The sequence below is a fragment of the Pollachius pollachius genome (genome assembly GCF_949987615.1).
Source record: "Pollachius pollachius genome assembly, chromosome: 8".
Taxonomy (NCBI): domain Eukaryota; kingdom Metazoa; phylum Chordata; class Actinopteri; order Gadiformes; family Gadidae; genus Pollachius; species Pollachius pollachius.
The window spans coordinates 4,330,418-4,343,247 of NC_136941.1; the positions used below are offsets into that span (position 1 = coordinate 4,330,418).

General features: G+C 52.3%; 1 protein-coding gene across 2 annotated transcripts; it reads right to left on the reverse strand.

Moving 5' to 3' along the window:
• Positions 1 to 897: 897 nt before the first annotated feature.
• On the reverse strand, positions 898 to 8,009 carry snx21 (sorting nexin family member 21). 2 transcript variants are annotated; one of them, XM_079741045.1, is made up of 6 exons: positions 7,874 to 8,009; positions 5,564 to 5,879; positions 4,873 to 5,057; positions 4,188 to 4,329; positions 3,895 to 4,060; positions 898 to 3,067 (listed from the first exon to the last, which is right to left on the reverse strand). In XM_079741045.1, the coding sequence occupies exons 2-6, from the start codon at positions 5,853 to 5,855 to the stop codon at positions 2,434 to 2,436; spliced, it is 1,419 nt and encodes a 472-aa protein (XP_079597171.1). In that variant the 5' UTR covers positions 5,856 to 5,879; positions 7,874 to 8,009; the 3' UTR covers positions 898 to 2,433. The 2 variants fall into 2 exon arrangements, with proteins under 2 accessions (XP_079597171.1, XP_079597170.1); XM_079741044.1 differs by having other exon boundaries at positions 5,564 to 7,670; positions 7,874 to 8,002.
• Between the last annotated feature and the right edge of the window lie 4,821 nt (positions 8,010 to 12,830).

Here is a 12,830-nt window from a genome sequence, read left to right on the forward strand (position 1 = left end):
TCCCCCATAGTGGGGCCCATAGCGGTCCCCCATAGTGGGGTCCCATAGTGGTACCCATAGTGGGGTCCCATAGTGGGGCCCATAGCAGTCTCCAATAGTTGTCTCCCATAGTGGGGTCCTGAACCACCAGTTGGAATCTGCTCTCGAGGTTGAATGCAAGACCTTGTAGAAAGCAGCACACTGATGATGTCACTGATGACAGATGACAGTTGCTAGGTAACTGTGTATGCATGCCGAAGTAATGGTTGCTAGGGTGATGCGAGGGGGCAATGGGGACGTCAGGGTTGTCACGGAGATGACGGATGATCTGCTGTGAAGCAGTGGATCCAGAGACACTGGGTGTGTTGTAATAAATGAATTCAACACAATCCAGAATTATACCATGGGACTACTGGAACATAAGCACGTCACACGGCTCCCTCTAGTGGTCAATAACCAGAATCAAATTCCAGCACTAGGACACACAGCCTGTCCTTACACAGCTGTGTGGAGGATTCAATTACAAACAACATCAATAATGGGACAGTGGCAGCAGGTAAATATAATATATAAAGTTATTAAACATATATGCATAGTGCAGGAGCGAGCAGGAGCAAGCGGCAGGACCTGGCTTGTTGAGCAAATTGATGCTCACTTTAGCATCGATTCCGGTTCTTTAGGAGGCCATGAGTGCTGAGCCAAGGTGAAGGGTGGTGTCAGGGTGGGGTCCGGTCCTTCTCTCCAACTGGGCCATGTTGAGAATGCTGAAGGGCTGCACCAATCAGAGCACGCCTCCATCTGCCCCCTGCTGGTGACCTCTACAGGTCCAGGGTCAGCCTGGAAGAATCACGCAACACGCTCTGCCGAGACAAGACCTTTATTCTATAAAACACAACTGTAGAAAAACAAGTTCCCTGGACCCTCCTACACAGAACCCATGAACAGAGCAGCTCTTCCACCTCCACCCCACGGCCAGGCCTCACCATGAGTGGACAACAGAAAGGTCCTATGTCCCTTAATCAAACACCCAAATGACTTCTATTGCCTTTATCAAATAACACATTTCTTGATGTGTAAAATCCTATTTTAATTAAATAAACTAGGATTTATTTAATCCTAGTTTAGGATTAAATAAATCCTAAACTGGGATTTATTTAATCTCGTTGGCTAGTTTCCAGAACTTCTCGCACAAGGGTGAGAGATTTCCCAACGGCTAGGGTCCTAGTGGTCAGATATGAATTCATGCACCATTATAGCGATACATTTAAAAGGAGCCTTAAAGTTCCATTCCACATATTCCTTCCTCGTTTAAACATGTAAGATCATTGTAAAGGATGTGGACGAAGCCTAGAGATATTAAAAAACGTGGCACTGTAAAAAGTGGAAATATTATAGGCAAAGCGACAGAGATAAATCAGAAAGGACCTGCTGCACAGCATTATAGGTTACATGATGACTATAATAGCGTTCCTTTACATGTCTATAAAGAGGATACTATTGTACGCTAGCAGCAGACTGTGGTGTGCTTAGTGTGTTTACATCAGAGTTAGACGTTATCCAACACAGCTTTATGTAATGTCTTTGTGCCTTCGGGAAGTCCAACATGATGTGTAAAAAACGTGTTTTGGAGAGGCCTAAACGATATGTTCTGTCCGCTACCTTACCTGCAGTCTTCCCTGCAAAGACCGCAATGGCGGACATTGTCTCTGTCCAGATATAAATCAGCCATGATTCTTCTTCAACTCACCCCCTCTTACGCTGAGCACACATTCCAAAATGTGCTTCCTAATGAGTGGTTTTGTCCAAAACAAACGTATGTGCTTAGTACTGACCTGCTTAAAAAACCCTTTTTTTTATGCTAAAACTAGCTAGCTACATATCTTTATTAATGCCTAAGATAGTTAGCTCTATGCCTTTATTAGTGCTCAAGGTAGCTATTGGAATGCCTTTATTAATGCTAAATCAAGTCAGCTAATCGCCATATTCATGCTATATAGGCAGCCAGCTAAATGTGGTTGTTTATGCTTATGCTAGATAGTTAATTCTATTCATTAAAGGTGCAGTATATTTAGTTTACTGTATGATACCATTTAAAATCTTTCAAGGCACCTTGTTACATGACACTTGGCTACACGATGCGGTCGTATACGATGACATCATTGTGGAAGTACCTGCTGGCCCCTGATAGGCCAGTATAGGCCTCCGTAGTTAGGAAGGGGAGGGCGGACCTCATCGCTCGATGCCAGTTAATCCTGCACTCTCACCTCTAAGGCTAAAAGTAGCTCGCTAATCCCTTTATTAATGCTAGCCACTAGGTGCTACGATATACTTGGTAGATATTTCTACTACTGGTGCAACACTAAGGTGCCTCAATAAAGTGTCTATGTGTGTGCGTGCGTCTTTGTGTGCGTGTGTTTCCTTGTGTGTGTGCACGTGCATTAGTGTGTGTGTGCGCTACCCCTCCGTCTCCGTCTCTCTCAGGTCTTGTTTCACCAGGAACTCCTTGATGGTGGGCTGGTTGTCAGGCTCCACCCACTGCCCCTCAAGCTGCTGCAGAAGCCCCTCCCACTGTCGCTTGTCTCTTCCTGTTTGCCACGACAACCGAACAATGGCCCTTAGCAACTGGAGCAGGAGTGGGTGGGGCTTAGGCAGGAGCAGAGGAGGGTTTTCATTGGTTGGGCTGAGGTGGTCCATAGTTTGGGGAAGTTCTATCGGTAGTGCGGTGTATGGCCTATCACCAAGGGGGTGTGGGCCATCCTCCTGGGGGCGTGGCCTGTCCTCACAGGTGTTGTCGGTGTGTGGGGGCGGGGCTAGGAGGCGGAGGGCCTCGTCACAGTGTTCCTGAGCTTCTTCCAGCTGGTCCACTTCCTGGAAACAGCTGGCCAGCGCCACGAGCGTGAATAGCCAATGGGGAGAGGCGGGGGGTGGGGCCAATTTGGCGGGCAGGGCCAATGCGGTAGGCGTGGACGATGGGGTGGGCGGGGCCAATGATGTGGGCGTGGTCGACGTGGTGGGCGGGTGGCCCAGTTTGGTCTGCAGTCTTTTAGCGTTGAGCAGCGGACCCAGAGCCTCCTGGTACCGTCCCACCCTGCAGGACCACAGCACGAGGGTGGTGTTAGTGGAGGGTGGTGTTAGTGAAGTGTTAGTGAAGGGTGGTGTTAGGGAATGGTGGTGTTAGTCAAAGGTGATTTAGTGAAGTGTTAGTGAAGGGTGGTGATAACAAAGGGTGGTGTTAGTGAAGGGTGGTGTAATTGAGGCTGGTTTTAATGAAGGGTGGTGTACTGGAGGCTGGCTTTAATGAAGGGGGGTGTTAAGGAAGGGTGGTGTTAGTGAAGGGTGGTGTACAGCAACATGACTACTCTTTAACACCTGATGAGGACCAGGACCAGGACTCAGTACCTGATGAGGACCAGGACTCTGTACCTGATGAGGACCAGGACCAGGACTCAGTACCTGAAGAGGACCAGGACTCAGTACCTGATGAGGACCAGGACCAGGACTCAGTACCTGATGAGGACCAGGACCAGGACTCTGTACCTGATGAGGACCAGGACTCAGTACCTGATGAGGACTAGGACCAGGACTCTGTACCTGATGAGGACTAGGACCAGGACTCAGTACCTGATGAGGACCAGGACCAGGACTCAGTACCTGATGAGGACCAGGACTCAGTACCTGATGAGGACCAGGACTCAGTACCTGATGAGGACCAGGACCAGGGCTCTGTACCTGATGAGGACCAGGACTCAGTACCTGATGAGGACCAGGACTCTGTACCTGATGAGGACCAGGACCAGGGCTCTGTACCTGATGAGGACCAGGACTCAGTACCTGATGAGGACCAGGACTCTGTACCTGATGAGGACCAGGACCAGGACTCAGTACCTAATGAGGACCAGGACCAGGGCTCTGTACCTGATGAGCAGCTGTCCGGTCAGCAGGTCCGGCAGGTAGAAGAAGAGCCTGACGCAGGACGCCCCCCTCAGCACCGCCCCGGAGCACAGGTGGGACAGGTACTGCTCGAAGGCCCGGCTCCGCCGCGCGATGGTCTCCGCCGTGTAGTTACGCCGCAGCTTCTTACCTAGCAACCACCGTCAGAGTCATGGCAACCAGAGGACACATGATGGACGTCACGGCATGATGTCAGAGAATATTCTCTCTCTCTCTCTCTCTCTCTCTCTCTCTCTCTCTCTCTCTCTCTCTCTCACGTGGGAAGCAGACTCCATGCATCTGGTCTCCATGGTTACGGCGCAGGGTGGCGTGGAGCCGCTGGAAGTCCGAGTATCGCCTGGTGATGACGGCCGGGGTCTTGTCACTGCCACCCGCCTGCACCACGTGGATGGTGTAGAGCTACACACACACACACACACACACACACACACACACACACACACACACACACACAGACAAAACACATTAACACACACATTAATACATTCATAGACACACACAATAATACATTTACACACACATTAATACATTTACACACACACACACAGTAATACATTTACACACACACACATTAATACATTTACACACACACACACAGTAATACATTTACACACACACATACACACACACACACATACACAGACAAAACACATTAACACACACATTAATACATTCATAGACACACACATTAATACATTTACACACACACACACACAGTAATACATTTACACACACACACACACACATTAATACATTTACAAACTCACACACACACATTAATACATTTACACACACACACACACACACATTAATACATTTACAAACTCACACACACATACACACAACACATTACCAAAGACAGATTAACACATTAACACACACACACACACACACACACACACACACACAGTGTGTGTGTGTTGGGACGTCTCCTCCCCTCACCACGTATTTGGCGGAGCCCTCCACCACCACGCTGGCGTCCGTGGCCTCGAACAGCAGCTGGTCCGCCCCCCGCCCCCTGCTGGGGGGGGCGGGGGCCACGCCCCCCCGGAGCCCCCGCCAGCCCTCCTGCAGCAGGCGCGCTGTGGGGGAGGGGCCTAACCAAGACCCGCCCACCGGACTGGTCTCTGATTGGAGGACGACGGAGTCAGGGGAGACGACGGGCAGACGGACGGGCAGACAGACAGGCAGGCAGGCAGGCAGGCAGGCAGACAGACAGACAGACAGACAGGCAGGCAGGCAGACAGACAGGCAGACAGGCAGACAGGCAGACAGTAAGGTTGGGCAATTAATTGAATATTGATCGCGATTTAGATCTTAGAGCAAAGGACCACAAAAACAATCAAGTTTTTCGTTTTTTTATGTTTTATAGAAAGGGCAGAACAGCTGGAAACATCTGTATATTATTTTAGATTGGAACATTTTCTTTTTGACCATTTTGTGAATTTCTTAAGGCGGAATTTCAAAGTTCTCAGTTACAACGTTTATTTTGGGAGAGACATGCTGAATAAATACAACATGTTTTCAAACTCAAAAATAATATTAATAATCGTCATTTCAATATTGACCAAAGTAATCGTGATTATGATTTTTCCCATAATCGAGCAGCCCTGACAAACAGGTGTCTCCTCACCTGTGCTGCTAAGCCCCTCCTCCATGGACTCGCTCAGGAAGTCTGAGTCGCTGTCTATCCCTGAGCCCTCCTCCTCTCCTCCCTCCTCTCCTCCTCCCGCTCCTGCTCCGTCGAAGCACAGCATGCCGCCCAGCCTCTCGGACACACACTCCTCCTCCTCGGCTAGCTCCGCCTCCCATCGCTCCTCCTCCCTCCCATCCGCTTCCTGTTCACTTCCTGGTGGCTGAGGCTCCGCCCCCTCGCCCTCCTTGAAGAGCGAGCGCTTCAAACGCTCCAGCAGGCGGGACGCCATCAGCCTCCTCAACACCGGGGGGCGCTAGGGGCACACCAGGGAACAGGGTTTAAAGACAGGTTTAATACAAGTAAACGGGGTTGAATAGATGGGTTTAATACAATTACTATACAGGGTTAAGTATAACTAAAAAGGGTTTATTATACAGGGTTGAATAGACGGGCTTAATATAATTAGTATAAGGGTTAAGTATAACTATAAAGGGCTTAATATACAGGGTTGAATATAATTATACAGGGCTTATTATAACTAAACAGCTTTAGCCACTGGTTGAGGTCGTTAGGGACCAGTGACCAGGTGAGGTCATGAGCGACCAGGTGAGCTTGTTCCTGACCAGGTGAGCTTGTAATCACACCACGCCCCGCCCCCAGGGGACACTGAGGGAGGGATTGTTGTGAGCGGCAGTGTGTGACTCACTATGTAAACCGACCGTTAGATGAACACACCCACAGTCCCCTTCTAATATCTTCCACGTTGCACAATGCAGAAGACTCCCCACCGCAGATAATAGTGATGACTGGGCGGTATAAACTCAAGACAGGAGGGAAATATCAAGCTAATATTTGCTCTCAAGGTCCAGATTTTTGGTGTGTTTATTATTTAAAGTGTCGGGGGGCTTTCTGTTTCAGCTCGAATTCAAACACTATGAGAATTTTTAATAAAGGGAAAAAACAAGACTTGAGTTCGAAGCAGAGCAGAACGTTTACAAACTGGCTAGGAAGTTTGGGTCAATGACCCTCTAAGCCAGGATATTTGTTATTATTTATATTAAAGTGGTTTGATCATAACTAAACTCCTAAAGCAGGGGGTGACGTGAAATATGAACATGAGATTGTTTCAGTGAATGAATGTGTGAATGAATGCGCATGTGTGTGTATTGGTGTGTGTGTGCATGTTGGTGTGGGTGCGCGTGTGTGTGCTTGTTGGTGTGTGTGTGTGTGTGTGTGTGTGTGTGTGTGTGTGTGTGCGCGTTGTGTGTCCGTGCGTGTGGATATCGGTGTGTGTGGGTTGATGCGTGCATGTGTGTGTGTGTTGGTGTGCGTGCGTGTTGGTGTGTCCGTGGGTGTGCATATCGGTGTGTGAGGGTTGATGCGAGAATGTTTGTGTGTTGGTGTGTGTGTGTCCGTGCGTGTGCATATCGATGTGTGAGGGTTGATGCGAGCATATGTGGGTGTTGGTGTGTGTGTCCGTGCGTGTGCATATCGGTGTGTGTGGGTTGATGAGTGCGTGTGTGTGTTGGTGTGCACGTTGGTGTGCGCGTGTGTTGGTGTGCTTGTGCGCGTGTGGTGGTGTGCGTGCATGTGTGTTGGTATGCATGTGCGTACGTGCGTGGTGGTGTGTGTGTGTGTGTGTTGGTATGTGCGTGTTTTTTTTTTCGGGACTCTAGTTACGACCATGGAAACTCTACATAAATAATCCAGAGTGGGCCTCAGGCAGGAAACATTGAGGCACAAAACCATCTCTAACAGCATGAGGAGGACCGCACTGACTGGGTTCACAGTGGTGAACCAGACTAACATAGAGACTAACATAAACTAACATAGAGACGAACATAGACCACTGTGGTGACCCAGACTAACATATAGAATTGAATGGTCAGGTTACAGTTGAATTCAACACCCAAAGGCATGAAATAGTGGAAGCAATACTAGTACTACCACCAATCTAATAATAGTTCGACTGGTTCTGCTGTCCCAGATATGAGGAGGACCGTGGTTGTGCTCCTCTGGCCGCGTTGACCTATTCAGCTCTGATGGTCTCGCAGTAGTGGGTAGGGGGACAGCAGTAGACTCCAGAAGGAGGACCCTGTAGGACCTGTAGGACATAGTACTTGCTATTTTTCAACACATTGTATAGTGGCGTTGCGTCGCTACTTTCTCATTGAAACTTTCCGACGTCACAAATGGGGAGCTGCTGTTTGCTTAGAAGCTAACAACTTTGACGGCGGACGTTTTGTTAAAGCGAACGGTTTACGAAAGTCTGTTAACTAACTGGTTATTCACTAACACATGACTCACCGGACTCGGTCAGTCAACCGGTCTCAGTCCATCCGAGGGAGAAAGGCTGCTTTAGACTCCATGGTCGGAAGCTACAACAGTACAGTCCTGCAACAGCTGACGGCCGACGGTGCGGTCCTTTGGTGCGCGGACACGCTGTCCTGCCTTGCCGTGAGGCGCGGCCACGATGTAAACGCTCGTCCACGTATGCGGGAGGGAGCGGTCCTTGACTTCACGACAATGAGAATAAACAGTTTGAAAGACGTGGAATTCTCTTTCTGGCTGTCTTTATCGCTGTATGTCTTTCGTTCTTTCTTCTTTCTTTCTTGAATACTGTGAAATGCAAACAATATTATTTATTTTATCCACCAGCGGTGGTGCTATGTTGATGGTTGTTGTTATTGTTTTGTTTGTTTGGTCTGAATTCACAAAAGGGAAATAAAATTATGGTTTGTGATGTATCTCCAGTGGCGGTGGGTCAATAGAGGGCACTAGGAGAGGGACCGTGAAATATTCACTTGAATATGTCTGCCAACTATTAATCAACTATTATCAATACGAAATAAAACAAAAATACATAGCGTTTATCCTCGTTTAATTGTGTGATATACTTGTCACTGCCAGCAACCATTTAAATGCGTCTGAACGGCAATGATTTGGGTTAGGCTAGTTATTGGTCATTCGAAATAAAGCCCTCCTCCAAGTCAGGGGCGCCGGCCACGTTGGAGTCAATGTAAGCTCGCTAACTTTTTGCTGTATATCAAGGAGAGACAGCTTTTCATTGGCGCAAGGAAATTCGCACTCGGGTCGCACCAGCGTGCGCCCCAGGCCAATGGTATCGCTTTACTTTTTTGTTATCACCACATGATTGGACAATTCAGCGAATCAATCAAATAGGCTACCTCCCTCAGAGGCATTCGCGCAACACAACTACATATAGAGAAGAGATAGATCGCTAACTAGCAAAGAGTTGTAAGCACTTTCCACCCTTTTCAGTGGAGGAATTGGACTCCCCAAGCAATATTATACTTAAAAGGAGCAAGTAAGTTACAGATTGTGGCGAGCAGCACGGGAAGGAAGAGACGGGAGCCCAGATTGAACCAATTATGCAGCTCTGTGCCCCATACACCGCACGACTACGGACTGCCTTTATTAACGACGACGAACATAACAGAAACACGGGACACCTGACACCTGTCACACTGGTCCTGGCAATCATCCTCCGTGGACGGCTGCAGGCTGGGTTGGTCGCAAAACTCCCGCTCCGCCCGTTCCGCCACGTCGAGGGCCACATCGAGGGTCGGGGGCATGATGAGGTGGACGTGCTGCCCCAGCTGCGGCGGGGCAGCACGCAGTTGGCTCCGCAGTTTGGGGCAGACCCCCCTCTTTCTGACGGGGCAGTACACCCACACCCTGTCCCCGGGTGTGAACGCTCGTCCCCGGCAGTGATTGTCATAGCCCCTCTTCTGCCTCACCCCTGAGGCAGCCGCCACCCGCACGGCTCTGGCCTCGGGCGCCAACTCCACCTGCCAGTAGCCGCTACGCAGGTCCAGGGAGCTGAACCAGCTAGACCCCCCGATGTAGTCCAGGGCGTCGTCGATCCGTGGAAGCGGGTACGAGTCCTTCCGAGTGACCTCGTTAAAGCGCCGGTAGTCCACGCAGAATCTCCAGCTACCGTCCTTCTTTTTCACGCTGACGGCCGGGGCCGCCCATGGGCTGGACGAGGGCTCGATCACTCACTGGCAGCCATCTCGCGGACCTTGTCCTCCGCCGCCTGGCGCTTGGCTAGTGCTAATCGGTGGGGCTGCAGGCGGATGGGCCGAGCAGAGCCGGTGTCGATGGTATGCTGCACCAGCCCTGTCCGCCTGCAGTCCTCATCCCGAGCCGCGAAAATGTCCCCGTACTCCTCGAGTAACAGCCTCAGCTGCCGACTCTGCTGTACGTTGAGGCCAGCTCCACTGCGCAGCCACAGCGCATTGACGGCCTCGGCGGTCTCAGGGGAAGGAAAGGCGGCAGACACAGGGCCGCGGGGAGTGCAGGGACCGGGCAGAGGCTGAGGCTCCCGGGGCATAACCTGGCGACTACTCCGCTGGCCGCCAGAGCCCCCGTGCCTCCCCCGTCCGGACCGGAGCGCCACAGTCTCCGCGCCGACGGTGATGGTCGCTCCAGCCAAGTCCATCCTGGCACCCCAACGGTTCAGTAGGTCCAGGCCGATGATGCATGAGTCCCGGATGTCGGCGAGCCAAAACTCATGCATGACCTCCCGGTCACCCACTCGGACGGCCAGCCGCTTCCTTCCCCTCATTCCGGTCTCCTGTCCCGTAACGGTCGTCAGGCGGACGCTGGTCGCCGTCCACCCCCCCGAGAGTGCGCCGGCGGTGCCTGGAGTTCCACCTCAGCAAGGTGGAGGAGCTGTATGACGCCTACTGCATCCAGCGCCGGGTTCGGGACGGAGCGAGCAAGATGGTGGCGGCGTTCCACTCGGCCAGCGGCCGCCGGGAGGCCAGGGAGAGCCTGAGTGAGGCCAACAAGGGCTACAGGGAGTGCACCGAGCACATGTGTTCGCTGGAGAGCGATCTGGAGAGCCAGATGGGGGAGTTCCACATAAAGATGAAAGGTCTCGCCGGGTTTGCACGGTTGTGTGCCGGGGACCAGTACGAGGTGCTGATGCGCTACGGACGGCAGCGCTGGCGCACGCGGGGCTGTGTGGAGGTGAGCAGTCGGCAGGTGTGGGACAGCGAGGACTACATCTTTTTGCCCCTGGTCACCGAGCTGCTGTCCATCAAAGTGACGGAGCTGAAGAGTCTGGCCAACCACGTGGTGGTGGGCAGCGTCTCCTGTGAGATGCTGGACCTCTTCTGCCCCCTGCCTCAGACCCTGGCCGTGGACATCAACGACCTGGGCACCGTCAAGCTCAACCTAGAGGTGACTTGGAGCCCCTTCGATAAGGACGACCAGGTGTCCTCCGCCAGCACCGTGACCAAGCGGCTCTTATCCAATCAGAGCCCTCCGGACACGCCCTCCATGCGGGAGCAGGTGTTCTACTCCCTACTGCGGCGTCAGGGCGACCCGGACAACGGGACTCTCTGGTCCAACTCCTCCGAGTCGTCCGACGACTCGTCCAGCCCGGCGCTGGGGGGCCACGCCCACCGGCTGGCGGGGGCATCGCCCGCGCTGCAGGCCACTCCCCCCCGACAGCTGTCCTTCGCCCCCCGCCAGCCCAGCACCTCCACGCCCTCGCTCTCGTCCAATCAGGGGGAGGACGAGCCGGAGGAGGCGGGGCCGGAGGCGGGCTTCACCCAGATGCTGGGGGCTCGCAGCTTCTCGGTGCCCAACGGCCACCTGCAGAGCTCCAAGTCGGACCCACACCTGGGGGGGGTGGCGCCCCACGAGCCCCCCCAGCCCCGCAGCACCTCCTTCCCCAGCGTCTTCTCCCCCAGCGCCGCCCTGCTGGGGGGGCGGGCCGACGCGCTGGCAGAGTGCCACTCGTCAGAGGAGAGTGTCTGCAGCCAGGGGGGGGGGCCAGGACTCACCGGCCCCAGGCCCCGGAGAAGACAGAACCACGGGGTCGGGGGGGCCGCTGGGCCAGAGCTTTGAGGAGGAGGAGCAGAAGAGTTCTGAGGAGCACAAGGAGGAGCAGAAGACTGAGGAGACTCAAATGGTCCGCTGCTCCAGCTCCTCCAGCTTCAGCCAGGAGGTGGAGACGGCCCTGGAAAGCTTCGACTTCCTCAACTGCTCGGACCTCGACGAAGATGAAGAGGAGGAGGAGGAGGAGGAGGAGGTGGAGGAGAAGCAGGAGGAGGAGAGGGAGGAAGACCAGAAGGAGGAGAGGGAGGAGAAGCAGATAGTGAAGAGGGAGGTGGAGGAGAAGCAGAGAATTAAGGCAGGTAGAGCATATGAGAATTTAAAAGAGGTTGGCTATATGTAGAAGTGGGTGGGGCTTCCTCCCCCACCCCGCCCCCCGCCATCCAGTTGTCTCGGTGTGTTCGCAGGTGCCCCTGAGGTGTGCTCTTCGACCTTGTCGATTTGAATTCTTGTTCAGCGGATCAACAACAATCGTTGTCCATTTGTCGTGTAAAAGCTATCAATCAAAACGGGCATATCCAGGGGCAGCTAGCCAACAGGGGGAGGGGTTGACTGCAGTGCAGGTCCTTAGATTCACCCTCACTGCCTTTTATACGGGGGAGGGGGAGGGGTCGCGGAGCAAGGGGCACAAGCTAATCTACTACTTCATTATTTTTATTATCATGCATTTGTTTTTTTTTTGGGGTTGGGGTGGGTGGATGGGTCAGATTTCACGGTTTGTGCGTGGGGGCCCCAGATGGAGAAGACGTGAGAGGGGGGGAGGGCTGCACGTACGTCGATAAACCAGAGGACTAAACAAGTGACCATTTACCCATAAATCCATTTTTCGTTGACGGATCACGGCGAGATAGTTAGAACTATCTCGCCGTTTTTTCCATTTTCATCCGTTTCCGTTAAATTTGGTTGACTGTTCTCTTCAATTATAACCAGTTCAGAGTTTTGACGCCGGTATCAGAGACGATTGTAGTGAGGATTGCTGTTCAGAGGGTGTAGCGTTGTTCTCAGTCGAAAGGCCTTCTATACGAACCCTGACATACCCATGTCATTTTGGGGGCAACGTTGTTAACGACTTCTGTACGTTTTTCTTCAATGGACGACAATCCGCCTGTATGATACATGCTATTTCACCCCTCATTAGCTATGTTTTAGGGTGTTCTTTTCAAGTTTTGTACAGCACAAGTTTGGAGTCCAGTAGAGGCATCTGATTGGCTTAGAGAAGGTTCTAGCGCTTTCCCTGGAATAAGAGGGGAGGGGGAGTTACCACTAGGGTTGGATTTAGTGATTCGAACCCCCAAACCCGGTCCCTCCAGTTCTCCCAAGGCCCTCCCCCAGCTGACCTGATGATTCGCCCCCCACACTGATTGACAAGAAGAACATCCAATGCATGCACAGA

Excerpts from the sequence above, each read along its gene's own strand:
- snx21 (XM_079741045.1), bottom strand. The coding sequence starts at position 5,855 with ATGGCGTCCCGCCTGCTGGAGCGTTTGAAGCGCTCGCTCTTCAAGGAG. Across the intron at positions 4,330-4,872 it reads AGGGCTCCGCCAAATACGTG|CTCTACACCATCCACGTGGT; the intron begins GTGAGGGGAGGA and ends GTGTGTGTGTAG. Across the intron at positions 3,068-3,894 it reads ACCGGACAGCTGCTCATCAG|GGTGGGACGGTACCAGGAGG; the intron begins GTACAGAGCCCT and ends GTGGTCCTGCAG.